This window comes from Eleutherodactylus coqui, unplaced genomic scaffold (assembly GCF_035609145.1).
Source record: "Eleutherodactylus coqui strain aEleCoq1 unplaced genomic scaffold, aEleCoq1.hap1 HAP1_SCAFFOLD_719, whole genome shotgun sequence".
Lineage (NCBI taxonomy): Eukaryota > Metazoa > Chordata > Amphibia > Anura > Eleutherodactylidae > Eleutherodactylus > Eleutherodactylus coqui.
The window spans coordinates 1-25,718 of NW_027102193.1; the positions used below are offsets into that span (position 1 = coordinate 1).

Here is a 25,718-nt window from a genome sequence, read left to right on the forward strand (position 1 = left end):
TTGGGACACTTCAGGACTCTATATGACAAACGGACGGAGCTGACAGTGCGATCTGCCCCTAAATGGCAGTTATTAAACTCTGACATTAATTGATACATTATCCCAAAACATGCTGCTCCAGTCAATACATGCTTAGAAAGTAAAGGAAACCTGAAGTGGTGCACAGCATTTCAACAATAATGCAGATTGCCAAGGTGCACATTACTTCAAGCTTGGCCATTGTTGGTGTCTTGAGGAGACTGTTGGGTCTTTCAGGTTGTGTTTATAGCAAAGCAATGTGTTCTACATCTCGTGTCATTGAGGGCAATGGAATGCTGATGACGTCATTTGCTACTTTATGTTAACTTCAGGGAATGTTACTTTTAGCTATTATATACAGTCAGCCAACGCTTCAGTGTCCCAAAGTGCCAAATATTGAGGAATGCACGTGGTCTCCGCGTGGAACGCAGGCCGTCTAGATGGAATTTTTCTCTTAAACAGTCAACTAGGCGGGGTTACTCTTCGCTTTTGGTAACTCCATTTTGCCTGGTATAAAATAAATTAAAGACAAAAGTGAAAGGAAAGCTGCGGGAACCTTTTTCTAAGGAAACACATTTTGGGATTTTGGCAACATGGACATGCGATGTCCCGAGAGGTCTGCCACAGCAATCAGAATACTCATTGAGAAGTTCACCATTCTCTTCATTGCACACCAGATCTTTCAAGTAAGAGATAAGGTCATTTTCACAGCAGTGAAAACTAGTTCATATGTGGCTTCCGTTTTGGTTTTTCTTCATAGGATTCGCCATATTCATTTACTCTAGTCTTATCCACAGGATAAAGCCTGTATGGGAAGAACAAAGGAAGCCATTACTGAGAACCTTCAATCACTCGACATTGTTGTAATGACTTCGCTTTACAATGAATGATTAAGGGAAAAAATGACACTTCATGGCATTTGACTTTTTATCACATCTGTGTTTGCTGACGGTGAAAGCAGTAAAACAATGAAGAAAGCCAACGCTGCGCATGACATCAATGGGTTAACCTGATGAAGACATCCCTCTTTGTGGTGATCATCTGATTGGCGCAGGTCTAACTACCCCCCCCCCCCCCCCCCCCCCCAACACTTACTACTAGGGATTAATTGAATGCAGCCTTCATTATGTGGGAAACACCATTAAACACCCAGTAGGCGTTTGTGCAAACATTGCTCTAATATGAGAAAGGGTTTTGGACCACAATGTATCAACACGCCATACCTTGGTGCATGAAGAGGCTCATAATCCATTTACCATTACAATTCTATCACTAGTAGATCTGTGCAGAAGGGATCCTCCAGGGATCCTTTGTCCTTTCAGATAAAGTACATTTTATTTTTTTACTTTCCCCTATGCTGGGCTCACAGGACCGGGTTGGATTCCTCATGCGGGAGGCCTGCAGCGGATTCCGGCTGGGAGCCCGGCCGATGACCCTGCGTTCGGCCAGTAATTGTATTGCGGATGACTGTGTACGCATGCAGGCGATCATGCGCAGTAGTGTTATTTCCTGTGCCGTATCTGCAGCCCACATGCAATGTAATTATGCCTTATGGAAAAGGCTTTACCTTGTACCGGTGCTCCATCCTCTACTACTACTGGTGGACCCTTTATCTTTACGGCTCACATCTTGTCCTCTATCCCCCCCCCACCGGTATGGCTATCAGTGTTACACTTCAGGCGCGTGGCTTAATGCCTTATTACTGTTCTAGAATCCCTGGATTATTTCCTCTTTTCTAGTTAAGAACTGATAAGTTTTGGAAAACTTTTCAGCAATTGTTTGAAATAAAAAGGGTTTTCACCATGATAGCGTCCTTGAGCCCTGATGTCCAACGGGCATACATAGCAAGGTCTCTGACACTTCTGTCTGTACCAGTCTATTGGACATCCGCCTGAGGTTACAGTCACACGAGCGAGTAAGATATTGGGTCAAGAAATCCGGACCAAAATTGCGCTTGTCAACATGCGTGTTACCCACAAATGCGAAGAGTTTTTTATGCAACAACTCTTGGCATCACTTCTGTGAAATGACGATCCTCCGGCGCTTCACACATCAGAGGATCGGCAAGTGTTTCCAATGGGTAAGCCCACATCACGCGGCATGCAATGTGTTTGACAGCTCCATTGGAAATAAACGATGTGTTCTGAAGGACCCCAAAAAAATAGATCGTGCAGCGATTTTTTTTTTTTAGCTAGCAGCATCGCTGTGACGGAAAACATCACTCAAGTGTAGGACTAGATTCAAATTAATGGAGTTCATATTCACGCGCGGTTTGTGCATCTCGCAACACACAAAACTCGCATTTGTGTGAATTGAGCTTGATGAAGAATCCTGTCCGGACCCGATATGCGTTGCTGTGCCCGTGACCAAGTCCTATCCTTCACTCGGACTATCCCCCGGATGGCGCCTGGGTACGTCTGCCCTGCAGTGACACTGTCGTTAGCGAACAGTCTTTACAATGGCAGAGCAGTACAGAACAGGGTGTGCCATTAGAGCTAGGACTGCCTCGGGCTTATATGTACAGACTGGTAGTGGAGGCAAGTGAAGGAGAAGAATGGTAGAATTATGTGACAGAAGTACATTTAAAAAGCCAAAAAAAAAATCTATAAAAACGTTTTTCAGATGTACTTACCATCTTTGGTACAAATAAATGAGAAACACCACATCATCTCTGAAACACGCCAGTCTGTGTGATGTTGGCATGGTAATAATAAAGGCGAAGATATCATCAATAAACGTGTTAAAAGCCTGTTAAAAAACAAACAATACTTATAATTACAATACTTACAGGTAAAAAAGGGCAAAAACCTCTGGAGGCGGCAGCCTTACGCTGATTCCATCACCCCCTCTGAAAGTGAATGGGCGTTACAGAAATAGTGGAAGGCTGCTGCATTAATTGTTTCCATAAGACCCAGCGAGGTGGTCGGTCAACTAGCTGACTGCTTCTCCTCGCAGCCAGGACCTGCCGAGGCGGGAATACCCCTTTAATACATTATGGTTCAATCACGTACATTTAGGCGCACGCAGCAAAACAATACAATACTGAACTTAGAATTTTTGGGGGGAGAGAATAGCAAAAAAAAACAAGTTCAGAAATTCTGCCATTGTTTGTTTTTACGGCATTCACAACTCAGTAAAAATAATAACTTTGTCTGCATCGGCGCGATTGTTACAATCACAAGTTTGGTGAGATATATATGTATGTATATATATATATATTTTTTTTTTTACTACTTTTGCACAACAAACACGTTTTTAAGGACAGACAATTGACTGCATGGCTGCGTTCTAAGACCAGACATGGTTATTTCTCCGTCGGCGCAGCGCTGTGAGGGCTTGGTTTTTTTTATTGGTACCGTTTCGAGGTCCGTGTGGCTTTTAGATCGCCTTGTATCGTGTTTTTTGTGAAGCGAACAAAAGAAAAAAACAATTCTGGCAATAGTTTCTAAAATAATTTTTACGGCTTTCACCAAGCAAGATGAAAGAAAATGTGTATTTTTTTGACACCGTTTTTATTTTCTTTCAATTAAACTTTACTTAACTTTATTTTTACACTATTTTTTAGTCCTTCAAGTGGACTTGAAGATGCGATCATTTGTTGACTAGGATAGTACACTGCAATACTTATTTAGTGCATTCTACCAAGCCTATGGGGGTCTAATAGGCAGTGTTACATGGCTGCCATGGGAACCCACTGGTACCTTGTGACCACTTTGCAGGGTGCTGACGGGTGACGGAAGGAGCTGCCACCCTGTCATAGGCTTACATGCTGCAGTTGCTATTGATTGTGGTATGTAAGGGGTTAAACTGCCAGGATCTGCGGTTTCTCCTCTCTTCGCTCTAATAGCAGAATCCTGGCTGACAGTAATCAACCAAGCCACCACCTTAAAAAGATGTCTGTGCGGGTATGAGGCCTCCCTCACACGGGCTACAGAATGCATGTCTGTGAAGCGGATGGTGTCCAGAACATCTCATGTAACAGACCCCGCTGGGCACCAGCAGCCTCACATACATGCGTTCTGTAGCCTGTGTGAGGGAGGCCATCACTTAGGGGTTAATATGAAACCAGAAAGGGGAAAAAAAGGCAGGGAAGGTAAAGGGGGGCAGGAGGCGGGGCTGGGAGAGCGACTACAAAGAAATTACTGTCAATTAATAGATTAGAACGACTACATTGTAAGTTTGATGTTCTGGAAGGCGAATTCTGAGGCCGCGACACCAATATACTTCTGCACTAAATGCCAAGGAGGATACGAAGCAACGATGCAGCACTTACTTTATACGTGAACGCTTTCCACGGTAAATGGGCCACAGACTTCATCTGCAGATGACAAAAGATGACACTAAGTAGTCGGTAAAGATGTGACACCGGCGCATACAGTTACTATGTCACTACCAGCCGGACATGAAGGCACTAAGGAACGCTTTACCTTATAATTTACAAACAACTGCGGCAACATGAAAAGGAAGCCAAAGGCATAAACACCTGTTAAAACAGAAACAAACATTTAACCCCTTCAGGACCACAGATTCTTCACATTTTTTGTTAGTTTTTTTTCATTTCCGCCTAACAAGAGCCTAAACCTTAAAAAACAAACCAAAACCTTTTTTTAAAAACCCTTTTACTCTGTCCCTACAGAGAATTAGAACTTGTGATTATTTGATTGCCTGTTCTATATAATGCAGTACTTCAGTATTGCAATATATAGTGATTTTTAGTGTTGACTGTGAAGCCCTGCCATAAGCAGGGCCTATGTATGGCAGACCAGAGAGCTTTCAATTGGCTCCAGGCTGCCATGCGGACCCATAGGCACCCCCTGATTGTGGTGGTGCAGGAAGGGGGCTCCTTCCACTGACTGTTTAGAAAGATGAGAGGAAAGAAGAGGGAGCGGAGCACATCTATACACCGATGTCTTGGTTTGAGAAATGTGTTTTTCTCCTCCCTTAATCCATATATGGGAGTGAGATTGGCAATTCTTGACGAGTCTGAGCGGGTCCGACTGATGCAGAAAACATCACAGGTACCCAGGAGGACGTGCAACTGCATGAGATAAACATAGGGCAAAATTGTGGCTGTAAGAGGCACGAGACGCGGTCTAAGCCCAACTCCTCTGCCAAGGGAACACACCACTGCTGGCTGTGTGCCCCCAGCTAAAATACCGAGGAAGGGGCACGACGGCCCCGAAACGTACATCATATTCTGGATTAATATATAAATAGGATGTATGGATGGATGTGCCACCAGAACTCATCAACGCCTGGAGCAATTTCAACCAAACCTGGTACATATATAACTCATCCCATGGGGACAAATTTGGGGGGAGTAACGCAGCCCCACTACTCCTGGGGCGGAATACCAGAATTGCACTTGAGCAGATGTTTTTTTATTTCACAGTCTTATCTAACACAGACGACCTCCCCCTCAAATACTAATATATGACACAGATGTAGCAATGTATTACACAGATGACCCCTCCCTCCTCATATACATAATATATATATAATGTAAAATACACAGGCAGCGCCGGTTTATCAGCAGGTTCTTAATAAAAACAGAGGAGCTCAGATTAAAGCCACGTCTCGTGCCTCTAAGTGAAAAGGGATTGTGCTACAATTAGCCAGCGGTGTTGGCTTTAGGAAACAGATGTCTAGTGATCAGCTTCCATGAATCAATCATTAAATTGGCAGTTAGAGCAAACTTTAACTTTAGGTTATTTACATTAGTTGTGTTGAGAGTCAATCTAAAGTTTGCTACAATTGTGCATTTAATGTGTTAACCCCTTAGTGATGAAGCCTGTTTGCACCTTGGTGATGGATCCAAATTTTGGAGATCTGCCACTTGTGACTTTAACATACAATAACTCCGTAAAGGTTTTGCATCTCCAAGTGATTCGGACATGTTTTTTCGCCACATGTTGTACTTCATTTAGGTGGTAATAATAGACCGTTAGAACCTGTGTATATTTATTAAAAGTGGCAAAGTTGGGAAAATTTTGAAAAAAATGTTTCTTTTATTCACATTTTCAACTGTAATATCAAATATGTGCAAACATACTGATAACATTTTTGATAGGATATATATTTCCATCTGTTTACTTTATTCTGGACGCACATTTGAAAAACTTTTTTTTTTTTTTAAACCATTTAGGAGACGTACAAATGTAACATTAATTATCAGCATTTTGAGAAACACTTTGCTTTCCTGCACCAAGCCAAGATTGCAAAGGCTCATGGGTGTCAGAATGATAGATACCCCCACTAATGACCCCATTTATAAACTGCACCTCTTAATATATTCACTGAGGGGGTCAGGAGGATTTTGACACCACAATGTCTTTTCAGGAGTTAATGCAAATTAGAGGAGAAAAAATAAAAAATTTCTTATTTTGCAAATAAGTCATTTAAAGACAGGATTTTTTTCTATAGTGCACATGAAAATGAGGCTTTACACCCCAAAATGGATCCCTGTTTGTCCTGTGTTCAGAAACATACCCATTGTGGCCCTAATCTTATGTTTGGATGCACAAAGGGGCCCAAACTAAATGGAGCAGCCGGGGGCTTTCAGAGAAGACATTTTGCTTGAAGGCGTTTTTGGCCCCAATTGCCCACAAAACGATGGAGAACCCCCACAAAGGACCCCATTTTGAAAACTAGACCCCTTAACGCATTCCTCTAGGGGTGTACTGCATATCTTGACCCCACAGTATTTGACTGAATCTAATCTTTTTTTGTAGAGCAGATATGAAGACTTGTGCCCCAAAATGGATCCCCCTGTTTGTCCTGTGTTCAGAAACATACCCAGTGTGGCCCCTATTTTATGTTTGACTGCATAACGGGGCCCAAACCGAAAGGAGCACTGAAGTTCAACTGTTTTTTACACGATTGCCATTATCCGTTGGAGCAAGGAGATTGCGTCCACCATTTTGCCAACGGGCTCATGTGCCGAAGCTGGGAGGTCTGCGGACAAGTCATTTCACCTCCCCTTATGGATCAGATCCGTGATGGGAGGTGAAATTTTACCTTTGTTTTTTTTTCTTTTACATCCCCGATTATGTCTCTTGCTTGGGGATTTCAAATGTCCCTTGGCGATCCAGTCTTCTGCACATGCGTCGCCATTTTTCCTTTGGTGTGCATGCGCAGAAGACTGCCGAAGGTCCTTTTTGGGCCAGATTGTCGTGAGACATCATGGAGGACGGGGGTGAGCAGCTTCAGTGCTGTAAGGGGAGCTGAAACTCTAACTTTTTATTTACTGTCCACTTGATAGCACCAATTGCAGTCCAGGGAAATCTTCCCACAGCCCCCCATGACAGCTGCAGGTAGTCAGCTACCTCCGGGAGCCAACAGCATGGAGCTGCCATGTCCTCAGTCCACGGGGCTTTAATCCTCAGAGGAAGCATGTTTTTACGTCTCTGAGGAATAAAGCCCACCCAAGCTGGCATGGTAAAAGGTAATGAGGCTGTCACTAAGGGGTTAAGTTAAATGGTTACTGAACTTTTAAGCAACTTTAACAACATTTATCCGATAGCCATATCCTAAATCAGGTAAAATGCGAACCTCTGTGTACAACCCCATGAGGACACAGGCATTTTTTTTTCTGTTTTTCCTCCCCCTTTTTTGCCTGGCCTGATAGCCGTGAGGTCTTGGTGTTAGCAGGACGGGGTTCATCTGTCAATAGTACCCTATAAAGTCCCAGGTGGTGAATGGAAATATGTACGGCGGTAAAAACTGTGTTAACGTTCTATTGTGAGCGAGTGCAGGGGGGCTGATGTCACGGGGCGAGCGCCATATCCCCCAGGAGGTCAAAACCGCCTGGCATCTTTTGGGAAAGTAGTGATCCTCTGCCGTCACACATCCCCACGCCGCACCCCGATGTCCTCCTGATCCAACATTTGTACTCGGTCCGAAAATGAAAGGATTTAAATAAAAACTATTGCCACATACCGTTCACAAAGCTGTTGATGAGCCAGGAATACCAGCTGTAAATAGAAAGAGCGCCATCATTACAGGATCCGAGCACGTTACGGAATATCCCGTCCGCTAACCTCTCGCATTGTATGGATTTACACATAGTAGTGAGGGTGAATGCAGACGGCCGGCTCAGATCCTCGCAGTGGGATGCCACCCGTGCCCCTGCAGTGACCTCTCCCTTACCCGTCCGGCGTCTGCTCTCTGCACTGCGATGTGCCAGCTTGCGCACAGCCTCACATGCGCAGTGCATAGCCGGCGTGTCAGCCATGACGAGGCTCGCACTGAAATAGGACGTGCCATGATTTTGTTTACCGCACAAGTTTTTACGCGGTCAAATCGTGGCTGTCTGCATAAACTAAAGCAATTCAATGGCAGCGTGCCACGGCGGAAGTTCTGCACAAAATCTGGCCGTGGAGTTTCCGCCCGTGAGCATTCAGCCTAAAGCTTTGATTTTCCCAATACAGTGAAGTGCATAAAGCGTTATAAGGCCGCCGGCGGGGCCGAGGAGCTTACCTTTTATACCTGACATTCAGCAGGGAGTACACGGCTCCGCCCACACACAGGGGGTACAGCAAGTATGACAAGTACTTCATAGCCTTAGGAAGGAAAGACAAGAAGGATTTCTGGGAGTGCTGCGACGTACGACAGTTTGCGGTTACATTGACAACCATTAACGGTCTGAATAACATGTGGCGCACAACTGGCAGTGTAAGCTGCAGCCCGTAATACCGCCAAACCCACCAATCTGTTTACTGTATCCATGGGCTGGGAATGTCATAGCGTCAGAAATAAAAGCAAAGCCATACTCAACGCGGTAAGGGGCCCCCGATCCAGCAGAGCTCTAGTCTACACCCCTCGGGTCCCAGAAGGTGCCAATCACAAGCTGCAGTGCTTCATTGCAATCATGTGCCGGCTGCAGCAGAGATCAGGGCTCTAGCGCTAGACTGGACGGGCCATGACACTCTTCAACCACCGGCCATTTTTCAGGTTTGTTTTCTTAATGACCTCCTTCTGGAATCATGAGGTGCCGCTCCGGCCTGCACATGGATATAGCATGTAGGCATTATATCGTGTCACTGGTATGATGGACACGGACAGTTTCTTATAACGCCCTTGTGTTTTCCGCATGGCATTGTATGGCCTGAGTACTTGATCAGACATGTCAACCCCTCCTGCATACCTGTTGTAGTCAAGGACTGGCTTGGGGGTCTCTGCACTGGTAGCTCCTACTGGGCAGGGGGTACTGCTGTGGCCGTGTATTGTGCTTATTATAAGGGCATCCTTCTATTGTTGGCGCTGCATGATGCCCGGCTTTCACCCCTTCTGAGCATTTGCCTAGGCAGCGACTTAGAAAACAAAAAACAGGAAAGCCCCCCTAGCAGCACCACATGCTGAAATAGGGGAACACTGCTGTAATATTATCCAGGTAGAGGAGGTAAACCTGATCCAGCAGGGGGCACCAGCTGCTATACAATTACACCTGCTACTCCCAGGAATGGGGAAGGGGGCAGTCCGAGAAGTCAATTCTTGTATCCTTCCCTCCGTATATCCTGACCTTGTGGGTATACCCGCACAGCTTAGGCATCTGCATGCCATGACTGCAAGTACTGATGGAATTGAAGCCTCCCTTTAACATCCATGCAAATGTTCTTCTTGGGGATATACGCCTGGAAATACCCGGCACGGACGCTCCATTAGGGGCCCGATTTCATCTAAGCGATCAGACTTGGGGTCATCACTGGGTGGGCGCTGCGTATGGTCTTTATAATGAAGGAATCTTCAGATCGCTTCAAAGTGTGGAACATTGGGGTGTGGTATAAAATGTCCGGGCCCCAGTGGGCCCTAATGCTCGACTTCTTTACCAGCCGACACCGGGGGGTGCAAGTATAGCACTTGCATGCCCGGCCTCAGTGGATCACAAACCTTTAGTTCATAAGCTTACATGGCGAGGAGTAGCTGACAGATTCCTCTTACGGAGGGGAGCAGGGCTTCACATTCTTTTCCCCGCCCCGGGGACTCCTGAGAGCTGGCCGCCCCCCCCTGGGGACTCCTGAGAGCTGGCCGCCCCCCCCCCTGGGGACTCCTGAGAGCTGGCCGCCCCCCCCCCTGGGGACTCCTGAGAGCTGGCCGCCCCCCCCCTGGGGACTCCTGAGAGCTGGCCGCCCCCCCCCTGGGGACTCCTGAGAGCTGGCCGCCCCCCCCCCTGGGGACTCCTGAGAGCTGGCCGCCCCCCCCCCTGGGGACTCCTGAGAGCTGGCCGCCCCCCCCTGGGGACTCCTGAGAGCTGGCCGCCCCCCCCCTGGGGACTCCTGAGAGCTGGCCGCCCCCCCCCCTGGGGACTCCTGAGAGCTGGCCGCCCCCCCCCTGGGGACTCCTGAGAGCTGGCCGCCCCCCCCCTGGGGACTCCTGAGAGCTGGCCGCCCCCCCATGGGGACTCCTGAGAGCTGGCCGCCCCCCCCTGGGGACTCCTGAGAGCTGGCCGCCCCCCCCTGGGGACTCCTGAGAGCTGGCCGCCCCCCCCTGGGGACTCCTGAGAGCTGGCCGCCCCCCCCCTGGGGACTCCTGAGAGCTGGCCGCCCCCCCCCTGGGGACTCCTGAGAGCTGGCCGCCCCCCCCCTGGGGACTCCTGAGAGCTGGCCGCCCCCCCCCCCTGGGGACTCCTGAGAGCTGGCCGCCCCCCCCCTGGGGACTTCTGAGAGCTGGCCGCCCCCCCCCCTGGGGACTCCTGAGAGCTGGCCGCCCCCCCCCTGGGGACTCCTGAGAGCTGGCCGCCCCCCCCCTGGGGACTCCTGAGAGCTGGCCGCCCCCCCCCCCTGGGGACTCCTGAGAGCTGGCCGCCCCCCCCTGGGGACTCCTGAGAGCTGGCCGCCCCCCCCTGGGGACTCCTGAGAGCTGGCCGCCCCCCCCTGGGGACTCCTGAGAGCTGGCCGCCCCCCCCTGGGGACTCCTGAGAGCTGGCCGCCCCCCCCTGGGGACTCCTGAGAGCTGGCCGCCCCCCCCTGGGGACTCCTGAGAGCTGGCCGCCCCCCCCTGGGGACTCCTGAGAGCTGGCCGCCCCCCCCTGGGGACTCCTGAGAGCTGGCCGCCCCCCCCCTGGGGACTCCTGAGAGCTGGCCGCCCCCCCCTGGGGACTCCTGAGAGCTGGCCGCCCCCCCCCTGGGGACTCCTGAGAGCTGGCCGCCCCCCTGGGGACTCCTGAGAGCTGGCCGCCCCCCTGGGGACTCCTGAGAGCTGGCCGCCCCCCTGGGGACTCCTGAGAGCTGGCCGCCCCCCTGGGGACTCCTGAGAGCTGGCCGCCCCCCTGGGGAGTCCGGTCCTAATGGGTCCACAGGGTCATTATTGTAGTCTACAGCTACATTATATCATGTGTTAGAGCTTCTGGTCTCCGGCGTGACATGCGGCTCCATCACTCACCTGCGTATCGTACTCTTCAGTCTTCTTTTCAGATTCACTGCAGCTTCCAAACTATGAAGAAAGTAAGAGTTACACACTGAAGTATGAAGACCGTCTTCAGAGAGACTTACAGGGATCTATAGTATGAGGGACAACAGCAGCCAAGACGGCGAGACACAACGGTTGTACGCAGCTCCTACAACCGGGAGAACGGACTGCACACAATACAGGCTGAACAAAGGAAAAGCAAACAAAACTTAAGAAGGATCTAAAGACACAAAACTGCATAGTCTGAAGACAGCCGGGATCCTGCTGTAAGCATTTAACCCCTTCCCTGCTATGGTTACTAGCAATCATGGCAAATAAGTAGGTGACAGGAATAAGGGGCTCCCCTGTCACCCACCCAACAATGCAATTTTGACATGCTGATGGGTTTTCATGGCAACAGGAGGACTGACGAAGGCCTTCATATCTGCCAAGTAGCTCGGCCTATCAGATTCCGCCTTCGGCGGTATAAGCCTAGTACATCGCATTACAGAGGTAATTCAGTGTACTATGGTAGTCTCATTCAAGGTCCTAAAAACAGTGTGAAAAAAGTTCAAAGTTTAGTAAAAAAAAATCAAGTGTAAATCACAAAAAAAAGAAAACCAATTTCCCCCACGAAGCTCTTAGGTCGCCTTCACGCTAGCATGAAAAATCGCATGAGATTTGTGTGTTGCAAGACACACAGATATGAACCGCATTCATTTGAATGGAGTCACACAGATGGTCGATGTTTTCCTGCATGGCACTGGGATGTGATGCTATGCAAGAAACATATCGGAGCATGTTCTATCCGGCTGCGAGATCTCGCAACGCAGCCCCATTGGGTTCATGGGGCGGGAGGCAGCAGTGCCGGACCCATTCAAAGCAATGGGAGAACTCCGATCCTCTGCTGATGCCGTGACAACCGCGGCCCAGGAATCCCCTCCTCCCAGAAAACGTCTCACATCCACGGGGTTTTTACATGGATGGCGAGCGCGATATGGGGGCAGAAGTCATGGTCTGATACCGCCCACGCCAGTGTGAAGGCAGCCTTAAAAATAAGAGGCTCGCATACATAATGGGCATCGCCGCGCTCGCCATCACCTGAGCAATGGAAATACTTATTCCACAAAATGGACTACGCAAAAATGATTTAAACAAAAAATGGCAGAATCGCTATTTTTCGTCTGTCCGCATCGCAAAACATGAAATAAAAAGCAACCAAAAAGGCGCATGAACTCCAAAAACGTATCAGTGAAAAGTACATCTCGGTAAGACACAAGAGGAGACCTAGAAACAAGGGACGGGTCTTGGAACGCAGCGATTCCATGGAAAAGCCTACCTTGATGGCCGGCGTGGCCCCCCTCCACTGGAAGGAGATCTTCAGGGCTTTCTTCACCTTCCACACCTGACATCAGGACACAAACAAGAAGTACGTTTACTGGCGTCATCATCAGGGGGCCGAGCTGCGTTATTACATGAAGCGCACACAGGGGGCCTCGGTAACTACATCCCCGCAGCGCCGGGAGGAACGGGGGGCGTTTATACCTTCATAGCAGAGATTCCCTCCAACCATCCAGTACTATTTCAAGTAAAGCCGTGGCACCATTATATAATAGGCCACTATTAAGGGGCCATGTTCACGGTTATTGGGGACGGACCCCCCGCATTGGCCAACAGTTTTGATTTGAAAAACCCCTTTGATTGAGTTAAAAAATAAGTATATATAACATTTCAAACCCTTCAATATGCTGCAGCGATTGGCCTACTATATACTATAGGACTGCGTTCGGCTCTGTTCACACTAGTACCACTGCTTCAGTTCATAATAGCCATGATGGATTCATATTTAACTCCTTAGTGACCCCCAGACACCCTCTGCCGGCGGTGACTAATGGGCTTTACTCTGATGCAGCGCCTTTTTATGGAGCTGCCCTATGTCGGTAGGAACGAGGACTAGTAACAGCGTAGCATCTGCTCCAGTGTGTGTGTGTGTGTGTGTGTGTGTGTGTGTGTGTGTGTGTGTGTGTGTGTGTGTGTATGTGTATATATATATATATATATATATATATATATATATATATATATATATATATATATATATGTGTGTGTGTGTGTGTGTGTGTGTGTGTGTGTGTGTGTGTGTGTGTGTGTGTGTGTGTGTGTGTGTGTATATATATACGCACACACACATATATTATATATATATCTGTAAAACTTAAAGTAGAAATATGTTAACCCCTTAGTGACGGCCCCATAGTGTTTTTACGTCCTAGCCAAGTGGGCTTTAATCCTTGAGGACATAAAAACATGCATCCTACAGGGATTAAAGCCACGTGGGCCATGGAAGTGAAAGCTCCATGCTGTCGGTGCCCAGAGGTAGCTGACATGGAGCCATCATGCCGGGCCGCGGGGAGCCCCCTGGCAAGGTGATCGGTGCTATCCAATGGATCGCGCTGATCGCATTAAAGTGCAAAAAAGTTTTTAAAAAGATCAGATCCATGGGGGCAGCTGAGAATACTCACCCCTGTCCCACGGTTATCTGGTCCTCTGGGAGCAGACGCCGGCCTTCTGCGCATGCGTGCCAGCAGCATTATGTTAGCCGCATGCACACAAGGACGGGAGCCGCAGCAAATTTGAAATCTCATAGTTCCTGAAGGTAGCTGGGAGGCGATGTCACTGGGGACCGTGGATAATGGCGATCACAGAAAAGTGAAAAAAAAGTTACAATTTCACCTCCCCTCATGGATTGGATCCATGAAGGGAAGTGAAAATACTCACCCCTGTCCTCCATGATTCCTGGGGGCGATGTACAACTGCTGTGGGCTCCTGCGCATGCGCAGAAGGCCAGAGAGCTTAGGATATTTAAAATTCCCCTGCACCCAGCTCTCAAGGATAGCCGAGCGCAGGGAGATGTGACCGGGGACCGCTGTATGCGCTTCCCGGTCACATGATCAGTTATCCACCGGATAACAGTAATCATGTAAAGTTAAAAGGTGTAAAAAAAAAAAAAAAGTTTAAAAATTAAAATTTCATCTCCGCTTATGGATCGTATCTGTGAGGGGAAATGAAATTACACACCCAAGGTCCCCAGATTTGTTCCCCGAGGGATCTTTAGCCGCGGACCTTCTCCTGGCTTCGGCACATGCACCCGTCAGCATAATGGCAGATGCATGCGCAAAAGCCAAGGATTGCGGTGACATTTAAAATCTCCCTAGCCGAGAGCCTGGCGATGTCAGGAAAAGGGGGAGGGGTCACGTTTGTGGTTCCTAGTCACGTGATTACCGTTATCCAATGGGGTTTCAAGCATGGGGGTCCTGAAACCTGGCCAAAATAATTAGCAGCTTGCGATTGCTTCTGCATGCCATGAGGTAGATGTCTGGATGACCCCACTTTTGACAAAGTTCCCCAAAGACTTTGGGGTGTAATTCCCATTCTCCCGATCGACTGTGTCTCTGCTGAGGAAGTCGGCTATCCAGTTATCTACTCCTGGAAGATGATCTTCAGCTCATGTCAAGATCTTTGCTGCTTCCTCCATGACCTTGGTGCTGCAAGTCCCACCTTGATAATTTATGTGTGCGACAGCCATCGTGCAGTCGATTTGGACTCACAAAGGTAGTCCTGTCAGCTGGAGTGTGAAGTGGTGAAGAGACAGGAGAAGGGCCCGAAGTTCCAGCACATTTATTGGTAATTTGGTCTCCGTTTTGGCCCAAGTTCCTTCGGTGGAGGCATTCTTCAGAGCACACTCCAGCTGGAACGGCTAGCATCCGAGGCGAGTACCTGCATTGAGAGGTCAGAGAGGACCATCCCAGATGTTCTGGACTCAGCCACTAAAACAGGGAGCGCTGAATGCGCAGAGGTAGTCAGAGCTTCCGATCGAGGGAAGTGACTTGTCCCATTTCGAGAGAATAATCTACTGGAGAGGCCGTGTGACATTAGCCAACAGTATTCACCTCAAATAGAGTAGATCATTAATAAATAAAAATCACCTGCAGAATAAGCTGGCGCTATACAAAGAACAAGATTTTATTAGGCCCAGCGCACTTATGCAGCGACGAATAGTCATGGGATTCGGAATTAGCAAAGAATGAACAGGTTTCTTGGTGTTGGCAATAATACGAAAGCTTGATTCGTGGTAACGGATAGACCCAGATAATCCAGGCGTTGTGACGGTGAGAGAAAAGCCGAAGCATCAGCCATAGGGAGAGCCGTGCGTTTCACCAAGCAGGACACCGGTGGATCTACTGCGGGAGAAGACCAACGCCTTTGTTACTAAATGATCTGGAAAAGGATGCATGATATCTAGACTCCAGCACCCATCGGGAACGCTCCATCCCCTCCAGTACGGCCTCACATTCTTCATGTGGAGGAAACACTTTTGTAGAAAGCTGTGAACCTCTAACCAAAAAAGACGCTGCTGATATAGTAGGAGTCCGATATGTGAGGGCATCCCTTACGCCTATCCACAATAGTGGACATTTTTGAAGCCTGTTCCTCATCCAGATCAGAATCAGAAGGGACTGACTAATGTCTCTGGAAGGAGACTGTGATCTCATTTCAGGAATAACTAAATGGAACCTAGCAGATCTAAACGATCACCATGAATGGGAGGGTCTAGTTCTCTTCTGGTCTACCATAGACAAATTCCTGCCCAACTAGGTCATCTCCATGTGACACATTTTGGCCAGATTGACTGTCAGAACAGTCTAGTCTTTCAAAAATACTGGTAGAGTCCCAGGTAAGGTCAGCGACCGCCTGTGACAAGGATCATGCCCATTTTGGTTCAGCAGACGGGGTGCCAGTAGTTGGTTCTGTGGCCGCCTGCCACGATGGGACGCAGTTAGAACAAAGTGGTTCAACCTGGCCGCATGTAAATTTAGTACTACAGCAAGAGTACCCATAGTGTTGTCCAATTTACAGTAATATAGACTACTGCAGGCAGAGTTACCCCGTCCGGAGCAGAGTTATGGGATAATAGTCCCAGGAATCCTTACCTTGAGCTTCTTATGAGAAGGGTTCGGTACTACAGGTCCCAGCCACACCCTGTGACAAAACTAAAGCTGAAGCATCTGGAAACAGGATGTGACGGTGGAACACCTCTATGCAGGCATTCGTGAAGAAGAGGAAGCCGCTTACAGCTTCTGCCTTCTCCTCCGGGTCCTCGGCTGTGACCAAATTCACAGAGCTTAGTCCTTATCGAGTTCACGGATTGCTTTACAACTTCTTTTAAGCTGTAGTTTCCAAGATTTTTAAATGGTCATACTTCACTAAATCCCACTGGTGGCTTTCAATAAGAAAAATCCTTTTTTTAGCTTAAAGAAACATATTTATACGCTAAAACTAACCTCTATGACCGCGCCAATGCCAGCAGGGATCAATACCAGCAAACTGGTCTGTTCATCCAGAAGAAAAAGGAAGATCACCACCGTACTAAAGCAACGCCACAACACTGCAAAATAAAGGGGAAAACAAACTTTGTACATTATATGTGTATTACACTACGAGGAGAGGTCGGATGCCGCCTACTGTAATATACACGTACAGCAGACGGACCCCACTCCTGCCAAGTGTTAGAAACAAGTGACCTCGCCTGATATGGGAGCCATGCAGGGAGAACGCAGGGTCAGACGAGGGCCAACACTAGATTGGAAAGGGTTAAATCCTCCTCAAGAAAAGCAGCACAAAAATCCCCCCACATTTTGGTTCTTGGGGCGAACTCAAAGAGCGATGTCCTAGAATGCAAAACTCTGTTCCAAGAAGAGTTCCTTTGTGTCGCCCATATTAATTGTTTGGGATAAAAGAGCTGATGTTACTGCGCCCCGTGAGCATTCGGCCACCATCCTGGGGGATCTGGGAGGGTACGCTCTCACAAAGCACTCGCTGCGGCTGAAGCCATCCGTGGCTCACTACTGCTGCGTCTGGTTAGTGGCCACAAGGTTCACCCATAGTCAGCGAGCCGCATCTCAGCCACACGGCAAACACTTTGTGGGACCGTACCCTAAAAGGTGCTGCTGATCCCCTCCTCCGGCAATAACTGCTCTACTCACATGGGGGGGGGGGGGGGGTGTTATAGGGCACAAACCCCAAATGTCGCATCTAAGATCCCACCATGTTAGTAACCCCTTTCATACCTGCTTTTGTCGACATCCCAACCATATTCTTCTTCTTTTTCCAGAAACTGATGTCATTTTTAAACGCAAGGAAATCAAATAAAAGCTGAAAAGTGGAGAAAAAAACGAGATGTTAAACGAAGACAAGTCATTTACCAGACTCCTGTAACCCCTTAATGGCTGGCAGATTTTATGTCCAAGGGCCGTAATATTTTTTATTTTTCCATCATTTTTTGTGGGCCAAGCTGTGTTTTTAATAGCATTTTGGGGTAAATATAATGTATGGATGGAGTGACGCTCAGGAGGGAGATCCGCATGGGATCTGGGAGCGTTCTGGTGGTATACAATAGGTTTATGTGGGACCATAATGTATACTGCTATGGTGATTAAAAGGTTAATGAACTTGGCTCTCAAGTCATTCTGTCAGGTAATAGTTGGTAATGGTCTCCCGCTGTGATTGGCCGGGGTGTCGTTGCCAGGCTGTTTTGAGGTAAAGCTGGCAGCGGGCGTTGATTGGTGGCCTAAAAAGAGCGGGAAGCTCTGCCCGTTGCTGGGCAGGAGTGGTGTGGTTGAAACCTATGTGATTGGATGACGGGAGTGGAGAGGCTGTGAACAGAGGGCATTTAAGTAATCAGCAAAGAGGTACCGGGCATCTTTGGCTGTAAAGCAGCTTCCCTCCCTCCCTGCAGGCTGTCGCGGTTGATTGATGGGGATTTGTAGCCCGCATTAGGCGGGTGGGCGAGGGGACTTGGGGATCGTGGTTGGTTTAGCGCGTCTTAAAGACGGTATTTATTACTAATGGTGTTGTTTCATTTGATCCCCAAGTGTTAATAAAATCCCATCAATACAGACCGCGGCCGTCTTGTTCCAACCTGGTTGTCCGTGTTTTATTTAGCTATTATCAAAGGGTTAAGTTGGTGAGGATGTTGTAGCAAAGGTAAGTTAAGGAGAGCGTAAGATTCCATGTATAGTATAACTTGTTATTTGGAGTGTCAAAATGAATGTGGACATTGTAGCAGATTTACTGATTCAAGCTGACAGTGCAAACAGACTGGACAGCCTTTACATGCGCCAAAGTTATCCCAGTGGCCCTACCCAATGATAAATCTGACGAGTCTTTGGACCGTCTAACTTTATAGCGACTTCCGTAGTTTATACCACAAGTTGGGGCGACATTGTTTAAGCACATTGCTGTATTTAAGCCACAAACTATAAAAAGTCTAAAAGCACAAGATAAATGTGATGCCGACCACAATCTAGATCAGAAAACTGGCGAGACTTCAGTAGTGAATTTGCCGCATTGTTTTGGGGTTTTGGCTTCGCAGCCTTCACCAAATAATTATTTTTGGACAAAGCTTTGACCTTGGGACGTCCCAGAGCAGTACCCGGGGGTGGGAAAATATAAGAAGCCGCAGGTGTAAAGAAGCGTCATCCGCTCTTCACCCGTGACTAGCGTTAATGGGTGCCTAGGCATGCAGTTTGCTCAGAGACAGAGCATAAAGGGGCCCGAGAAAACGGACCCATCCCCCCAACAGGAAAAAGGCTCCCGACGAGGAAGTTCCCACGAGGCACCCGTTGACCGAGTAATATGTGCCGTAACACAGCCTGAACATATGATATCTCTGGCACGGTAACCCTGTACTGACGCAAAGCGGAGTCCGAGCGAGAAACTCACCTCGGAAACCCAAGGATCCACAGCAGAGGGCCAGGGCGACTGAAGAGTGCCGCTAGAGAGGGGTAACCTTGCGAATTACGACCAAGCCCACTTGTGACCGGCTCATCCCATGGGACTAGACTTCATCAACCCGGGCCAAGATGCCACATGCAGTGAGGTGACACGCAACAGGACGATAACGACCTTCTTTGGATGACAAAGAACTTCCGCCCGATAGCGCCTCCCGCTTAGAAGAGAGACGAGTAGACTGGCGAGCTGGATGTGACGACAGCACCATCAGAAAAGAGGGGGACGAAACGTAAAAGAGCTGGGCCCGCTAGTAGGCCATCTAGTTAAACGTTGGGGTCCGCCGGAGTCCAGACTGTAAACACCCGACTAGGCAGGCTGGTAATGACAGCACCGTTGTTGAAGGGTCAGTAGGAAGCATGCCAGGTGAATGCATGGGCGCTGCCACTACCAGAGAGAGTGGGAGATGGAGACACATGGCTCAAAAATACCAATAGCATCAGCCTTCTGAGACTGACAATGGCCACAGCCTCCACCTTCTGCATGAAGATCCTGAAGACGTCTAGGCCTTGGAAAAAGGCGTCTGAGTTGTCATGCCAGGGTGGCTCCCTACCATGCCGGCTGTCCAAGATGTCACCGCCACCACATAAACTCCCACCAGTCACCATAAAACGTGGCATAACTGCCAAACTACCCCGGACGGGAGTCTCACTGGTCCCTTTGTGGAACCTTCCGGAGTCAGGAGGGCGAGCGCTAAGAATTGAAATAAGTATTAATGCAAGCAATGCCGCAGGAGGAAAAAGCGGAGGATGGCGGTGCACTAACAGCTCTGTCTGATCGAATGCTTGTCTCCTGGACGGCGCTCTTACCTGCGTAGGAAGGCTACATGGAGAAACGCTGTAGGAGCAAAGTCGTAGACCGCTCTGACTACAGAGAACTCCTGACGGCAGCAGCCCAGACATCCTTATGGGGGAGAATGCGAGGCCCGTTCTGCTGCCAAATTTAGGGTCAGCGACGAACTCCGCCTCAACAGGACCATTCATGCATCACCGACGACATGAGTGACCCACGTCCGCATGGACACGGCTGACTGAGCACTAGATGATGGTTTGGTTACAAGGCTGCTGCAGAGGGACCGGACCCCTAGTGGCTCCGCATGTCAGAGCTGACCGGAGGGGAGCTAGTAGATGGATCTACCGCCCCAGGCCCCCTGTTAGAGGGCGGCCCCCCTGGACTACCATTATACTTAGATAGAATAAGATAAGATATTCTGACCGACTGGATGTCCATCCCACATAGCGGTGCGAGCGCACATAGTATACGGCTCTGGGCGGCCCCTACCCACGTCTCATCCTGTAAGTGGGGAAAGCGCTAAAGCTGCCCACAAGGACACTTCAGACAGGCCACCATAGGGGAGCTGGCTGTTAGGTAAGGCTTCCCTGTTCAAGAGCGGAGAAGAGGAGCAATGTGTCCGTGGACCTTCTGTGCACAGTACTCCTTCCATATGGGAGGAACTACAGAGGTCAGCAAGCCCAGAGTACTGCTAATAACCAGGCCGAACATGGCGGGATGCAATCTTGTCCTGTATGGAGAGCGCACATGGCACTTGTCTCTTGCCTGTCGTCCTGGACACTGACACCGCGCCAAGGATGCCAGGAGAGAACTGCAGGCGGCACCCCTCAGTGAGATAGCCATTAGGCAAGGCTGACCAGGTCTATAACAGACGTGAGGGGAGATGAGTCCGGAGACTTCCTGTGCGAGTACTCCTTCCACATGGAGGGGACCACAGGTCTCAGCAAGCCCGGAGCTATGCTGGCAATTAGCTTGAACACCGCCGTTCATAAAACGAGATGACCTCTAGCTGGGTGTAATCTCGTACCAGATAATCCCTGTGCCAGTCCTCTTTAAGTACCTCAGGTCTCAGTAGGCCCAGAATCACGCTGTGGTTGACCAGCAGCAATGTCTGGCCGTTCGTCCTCCTACGAAGGGGTAGATCGGAGAGTAATACTGCTCCGCCGACCTCAGGAGGAGGTGAAGCCGTGGCGCCTAGGACTGGGGCACACAGCCATTGGGGGGAGCCTGAGCTGTGCAAGGAGGGGACCGCAGGCCTCCCATCCTCCAGCCACAGCCCCTGTCATCGAGGACCCTCCGCGCAAAAACACCTGCCTCAGCGCAGCGGGCGGGCAGGTCAAGCAGTCCAGCTGGAGGCCAATGACAAATGAACGCACTACAACGCGCGGCGGCCAATACATACACGCCCATGGTGGCATAACCCAAGCCCTGTGACCCTATGCAGAAGACGCACGGATATACAGTTAATGCCGCACAGAGGCTACCCCGCACCGCGGCTGCCACCGAAATACCGCACAGCGGCTACACAGAAAACACTGTGCCACTAAAATGGCGCACAGCGGCTATACAGTTAATGCCTCAGAGCGGTTCCACATTAAGCCGCATAGAGGCTCGCAGGCATGCCGCACGGCAGCGGTAATCAGTTACTCCTGGATGCATCAGACATGTAGGAGAATGACCCTATTCACAGCAGGACCACCAGAGCAGATACAGAAGTAGGGCCCCGTTCACAGCAGGACCACCAGAGCAGATACAGAAGTATGACCCCGTTCACAGCAGGACCACCAGAACAGATATAGAAGTAGGACACCGTTCACAGCAGGACCACCAGAGCAGATACAGAAGTAGAACACCATTCACAGCAGGACCACCAGAGCAGATACAGAAGTATGACCCCGTTCACAGCAGGACCACCAGAGCAGATACAGAAGTAGGGCCCCGTTCACAGCAGGACCACCAGAGCAGATACAGAAGTAGGACACCGTTCACAGCAGGACCACCAGAGCAGATACAGAAGTAGGACACCGTTCACAGCAGGACCACCAGAGCAGATACAGAAGTAGGACAACGTTCACGCACAACCTGCAGAGAACAGAGCCACGAGACTGCAGGAACGCAGGACCGCTCAAGAGGAAAACCGGCCGACACCATGAAGGAGCTGCTATATATATGAGCACAGACTTTGGGGATTGGCTGACTGAAGCACCGGGCCAGCACCATCAACCGCAACTGTGAAGCCGAGCTGCTAAGAAACAACATGTAGAACAACAGATCCCAGCAGCAAGCTCTAACACGGCCCCCCAGGCCAGTATAGGCATAACACAAGCTGTATGGCGGTGAATACCCTCCTGTATGCGACAAATACACAGCCCGTCAGGCAAGTGACCCAGGAGGGGACCCTGTACAGGGCAGGGCAGCAAGGGAAGCGGTTTTATTACCTACTCCTTTTTATTCATCTATCTTCTTTCTTCCTTCCTTGCCTCCAGCAGGGTCCCTCGACCCACTCCCCATACCCCGCAGGGAGGGGAGAGGCAGCTGCCCCGGGGGACCTATGGCTGGCGGGCAACAAACTGGACCCCAGCTGTGCACCTTTTCTTCTCCAGGTGGGGCAGACAATGGACAGCAAAGTCTGGTCGTTCGCCCTCCTGCGTAGGGGCAGCTCTGACAGTAATACTGCGACCTGCAATCACTTCTTGTAGGACGACAGACACTTGCTGTCCGCCCTCCTCGTGGGGAACAGGTAGCAAGCTTCCTGGTCTGTCCCCACATCCCTGCAGTCCTGAAGACCTTGATGGAAGAGGTCTGCCTCCTACAGACACTAAGCTAAAAACTGATTAGCTGAGTACCTGCAGAGGGTATATAGCAAGCAGGAGGAGCCAACTCATTGTCTACTTAGTGTTCGCCTCCAGTCAGCAGCTGCTATATACACAAGGTAAAAGCTGTGTCAACCAATAAACATGACACAAAATTTTTTTTATTGGTACCATTTAATGTATGGAAAAGCTTTTAAAAATGTTTAAGTGGAGAGAAATAAAAAAAAATGCAATTGCTTCATTTCTGAAAGTTTATTTTCACAGTGCAGTAAAAATGACGGCCAGTACGCTCACGGTCAGACTAGATTCATAGTTGTCTGTTTCATAAATAAAAGATGCCGTCCGCTGCCGTATTCCGAGGCCAGGAACTTTACTTTATCAACTGCATTCATCATTTAGGTTATAGAAATTTAAGGGCTTGTATACATGGACGTATATCAGATGGGTTTTCACACCCGGCCAATATACGCTGCCCCTCTCTGCAAGAGGAGGAGGCGGGATCTAGTGTGCCAAGCTCCCGCCCCCTGCCACTGTTTGCAATGGGAGGGACAGGTTGAAACTAAGCTCCGCCCCATCCCTCCCATTGCTAACAGTGGTGAGGGGTGGGGAGGGGGCGGGAGCTCAGCACCCTAGTCCCCGTTCCATCACGCCTCCTCCCCTTGCAGAGAGGGACAGCGTATATCGGCCGGGTGTGGAAACCCGCCCGATATACGTCCATGTGAATAAGCCATAACACATTATTTATGGTGATAACTAATTAATCCCCCTATAATACACTGCAATACTGCAGTGTGGTACACAAGCCGTAATAGGCCATCAGGCTGAACTGAAGGGGGCGCTCTCCCACTGTTAGTCTCTTAGACACCACGGTCATTATTCACCATTGCATATACAGGCCCTTGCAAAAGTATTCACCTCTTTGGTGTTTTTCCCGCTTGTTGCATTAGAATTTGGAATTAAGATGAATTTGGGGGGGGGAGAAGGGTTGTACCACTTACACAACATGACCACCACTTTGAGAGTGCAATTTTATCTTTGCCATGGCTGAACAACAGAGAACTGTAATGTGAACGCGTTGATTTGCTCCCTGAAGGTCAATGAGTTGTGGAGCCACGTTTTGCTGCAATTCCAGATGCAGGTCTCTTGGGGTCTCTAATAGCTTCACACATCTAGAAACTGAATGCTTTCCATTCTTCAGGCAAAATTGCTCCAACGTCTAAGTTAGAAGGGTCCTAGTCATATCACAGATTCTTAATTGGACTGAGGTCGGGGCTTTGACTAAGCCATTCCAAGACACATAAATGTTTCCCCCTAAACTTTTTGTCTCCCAGAAGTCCAGCCTCACATCCTTGTCGTGGGAGACGGGCAACAGTCAAGTAGGGGACTGCTGACAGGGCGAAGTACAGTGGCTGCTACGGTAGCCGTGAAAGCCTGTCAGGAACCTTGAATACGGCTGGCTTACGAGGCTCTGCTGAAGGCCGGGCAGCAGCGGTTCCTTCCTTACTGAAGGTGGATACACCTTTTAGTCGAGGCAAACGGCAACAGCATGCAACAGTGAAAGGCCTAGTCCCAATACACTTGTGAAATGGGCCTCATTACTGCGCTCCCCATTGCCCCCTGTCTGAACACAACGAACTATGCAGGGACTCCCGATCAAAAAACAATGGCTAGCACTTCAAGCACCAGGGTTAGAGCCTCTGACAACCCAAGTTCCCGTTGCCAACCAGCACCTCATAGTGCACGCATGAAGAAAAGAATCAAAAGCCCAGTTCGGCACGGCCCTTTCTGGATGAAGGTTGATCACCGGGTCCCAAAAACTGACCTGCGTTCAGTCACCCGCTTTGCCACATGGAATGTTCTTACTCTGAACGGGACTGGCTTCCAGGTGGCACTCCTCAACTGGTTAGATATAACATCACTGTAGCCGGCATCACCGAAGCTACTGCATCATGACCAGCGCGAGGTTAATAGCGCCACCATATTACACTCCGGTGGCTCTGACCACACCCAGGGGAGTGGCACTGATCCTTCGCCCTCCCATAATTCAGTCCATGGAAATGTGGCATCTGATCTCTCCGCGTCTGCTTAACGCCAGGTTTGTTCATCGTCATGGTCACATGTCCATTATTGTGGCATATGCACCAACTGAAGAACCCACAGCTGCAGAGAAAGATGCCTTTTATGACCAGCTCGCCGTGACCGTGCAGTCCGTCCCTCCGCATGATGTACTCGTAGTGGTCGGTGATCTGAATGCAAACCCAGGCCCCAGACTCCTGGCTATGATGTCGTTGGACCCTTTGGCGAAGGCCCAACCAACGACAATTCACACCAGATGCTGTCATTCTGTGCCTCAATGGGCCTCACAGTCGCGGGGCCCTGGTTCCAGAGACGTAACATTCATAGGTTTATCCAACGATGGACGTACAAAAAAGGAACTGGACCATATACTCATTAGTCATCGCAATTCTGTCAAATCGTGTCGAGTATACCGTGGGGCAGAAGCTCCAGCAGACCACCGTTTGCTTGTTGCCGAAATAGCAGTTGCACTCCTTCCGCCCCATAAGACCAGATCACAACCTTCATTAAACGTTGACGCCCGAGGGAAAATCCAGCACTCGAATGTCAATACAATATCGCAATCGAAAACCGGTTCCACGTTCTGGACAATGAAAGCCCGCCTTAAAAACGACCAAGCACCATGTAAGAGGCTGAAGGGCATGTTCCGGGCAAAGGCCAAGAAAGACAGGGAGCGGTATTATAATGCTCTGGCTGATGAAGCTGAGGAGGGTCTGAAGTCAAACAATCTAAGAGCAGCATACAAAGCAGTCGCCAGAATCCGAGGGTCTTCAGGGACCAGCCGGC

At 49.4% G+C, this 25,718-nt stretch overlaps 1 protein-coding gene across 1 annotated transcript in view; it reads right to left on the bottom strand.

Moving 5' to 3' along the window:
* Positions 1–6: 6 nt before the first annotated feature.
* LOC136599358 (lipid scramblase CLPTM1L-like) overlaps positions 7–25,718 on the bottom strand; it is a 35,005-nt gene continuing 9,293 nt past the window's right edge. Inside the window, exons 6-15 of the mRNA XM_066588797.1 lie at positions 17,532–17,616; positions 16,746–16,849; positions 12,743–12,808; positions 11,398–11,448; positions 8,497–8,579; positions 7,957–7,991; positions 4,446–4,501; positions 4,292–4,336; positions 2,651–2,766; positions 7–823 (exon numbers count right to left, since the gene is read on the bottom strand). Of these exons, the coding sequence (XP_066444894.1) occupies positions 739–823; positions 2,651–2,766; positions 4,292–4,336; positions 4,446–4,501; positions 7,957–7,991; positions 8,497–8,579; positions 11,398–11,448; positions 12,743–12,808; positions 16,746–16,849; positions 17,532–17,616 (726 nt within the window). The 3' untranslated portion in view covers positions 7–738. The remainder of the gene's footprint in view (positions 824–2,650; positions 2,767–4,291; positions 4,337–4,445; positions 4,502–7,956; positions 7,992–8,496; positions 8,580–11,397; positions 11,449–12,742; positions 12,809–16,745; positions 16,850–17,531; positions 17,617–25,718) is intronic.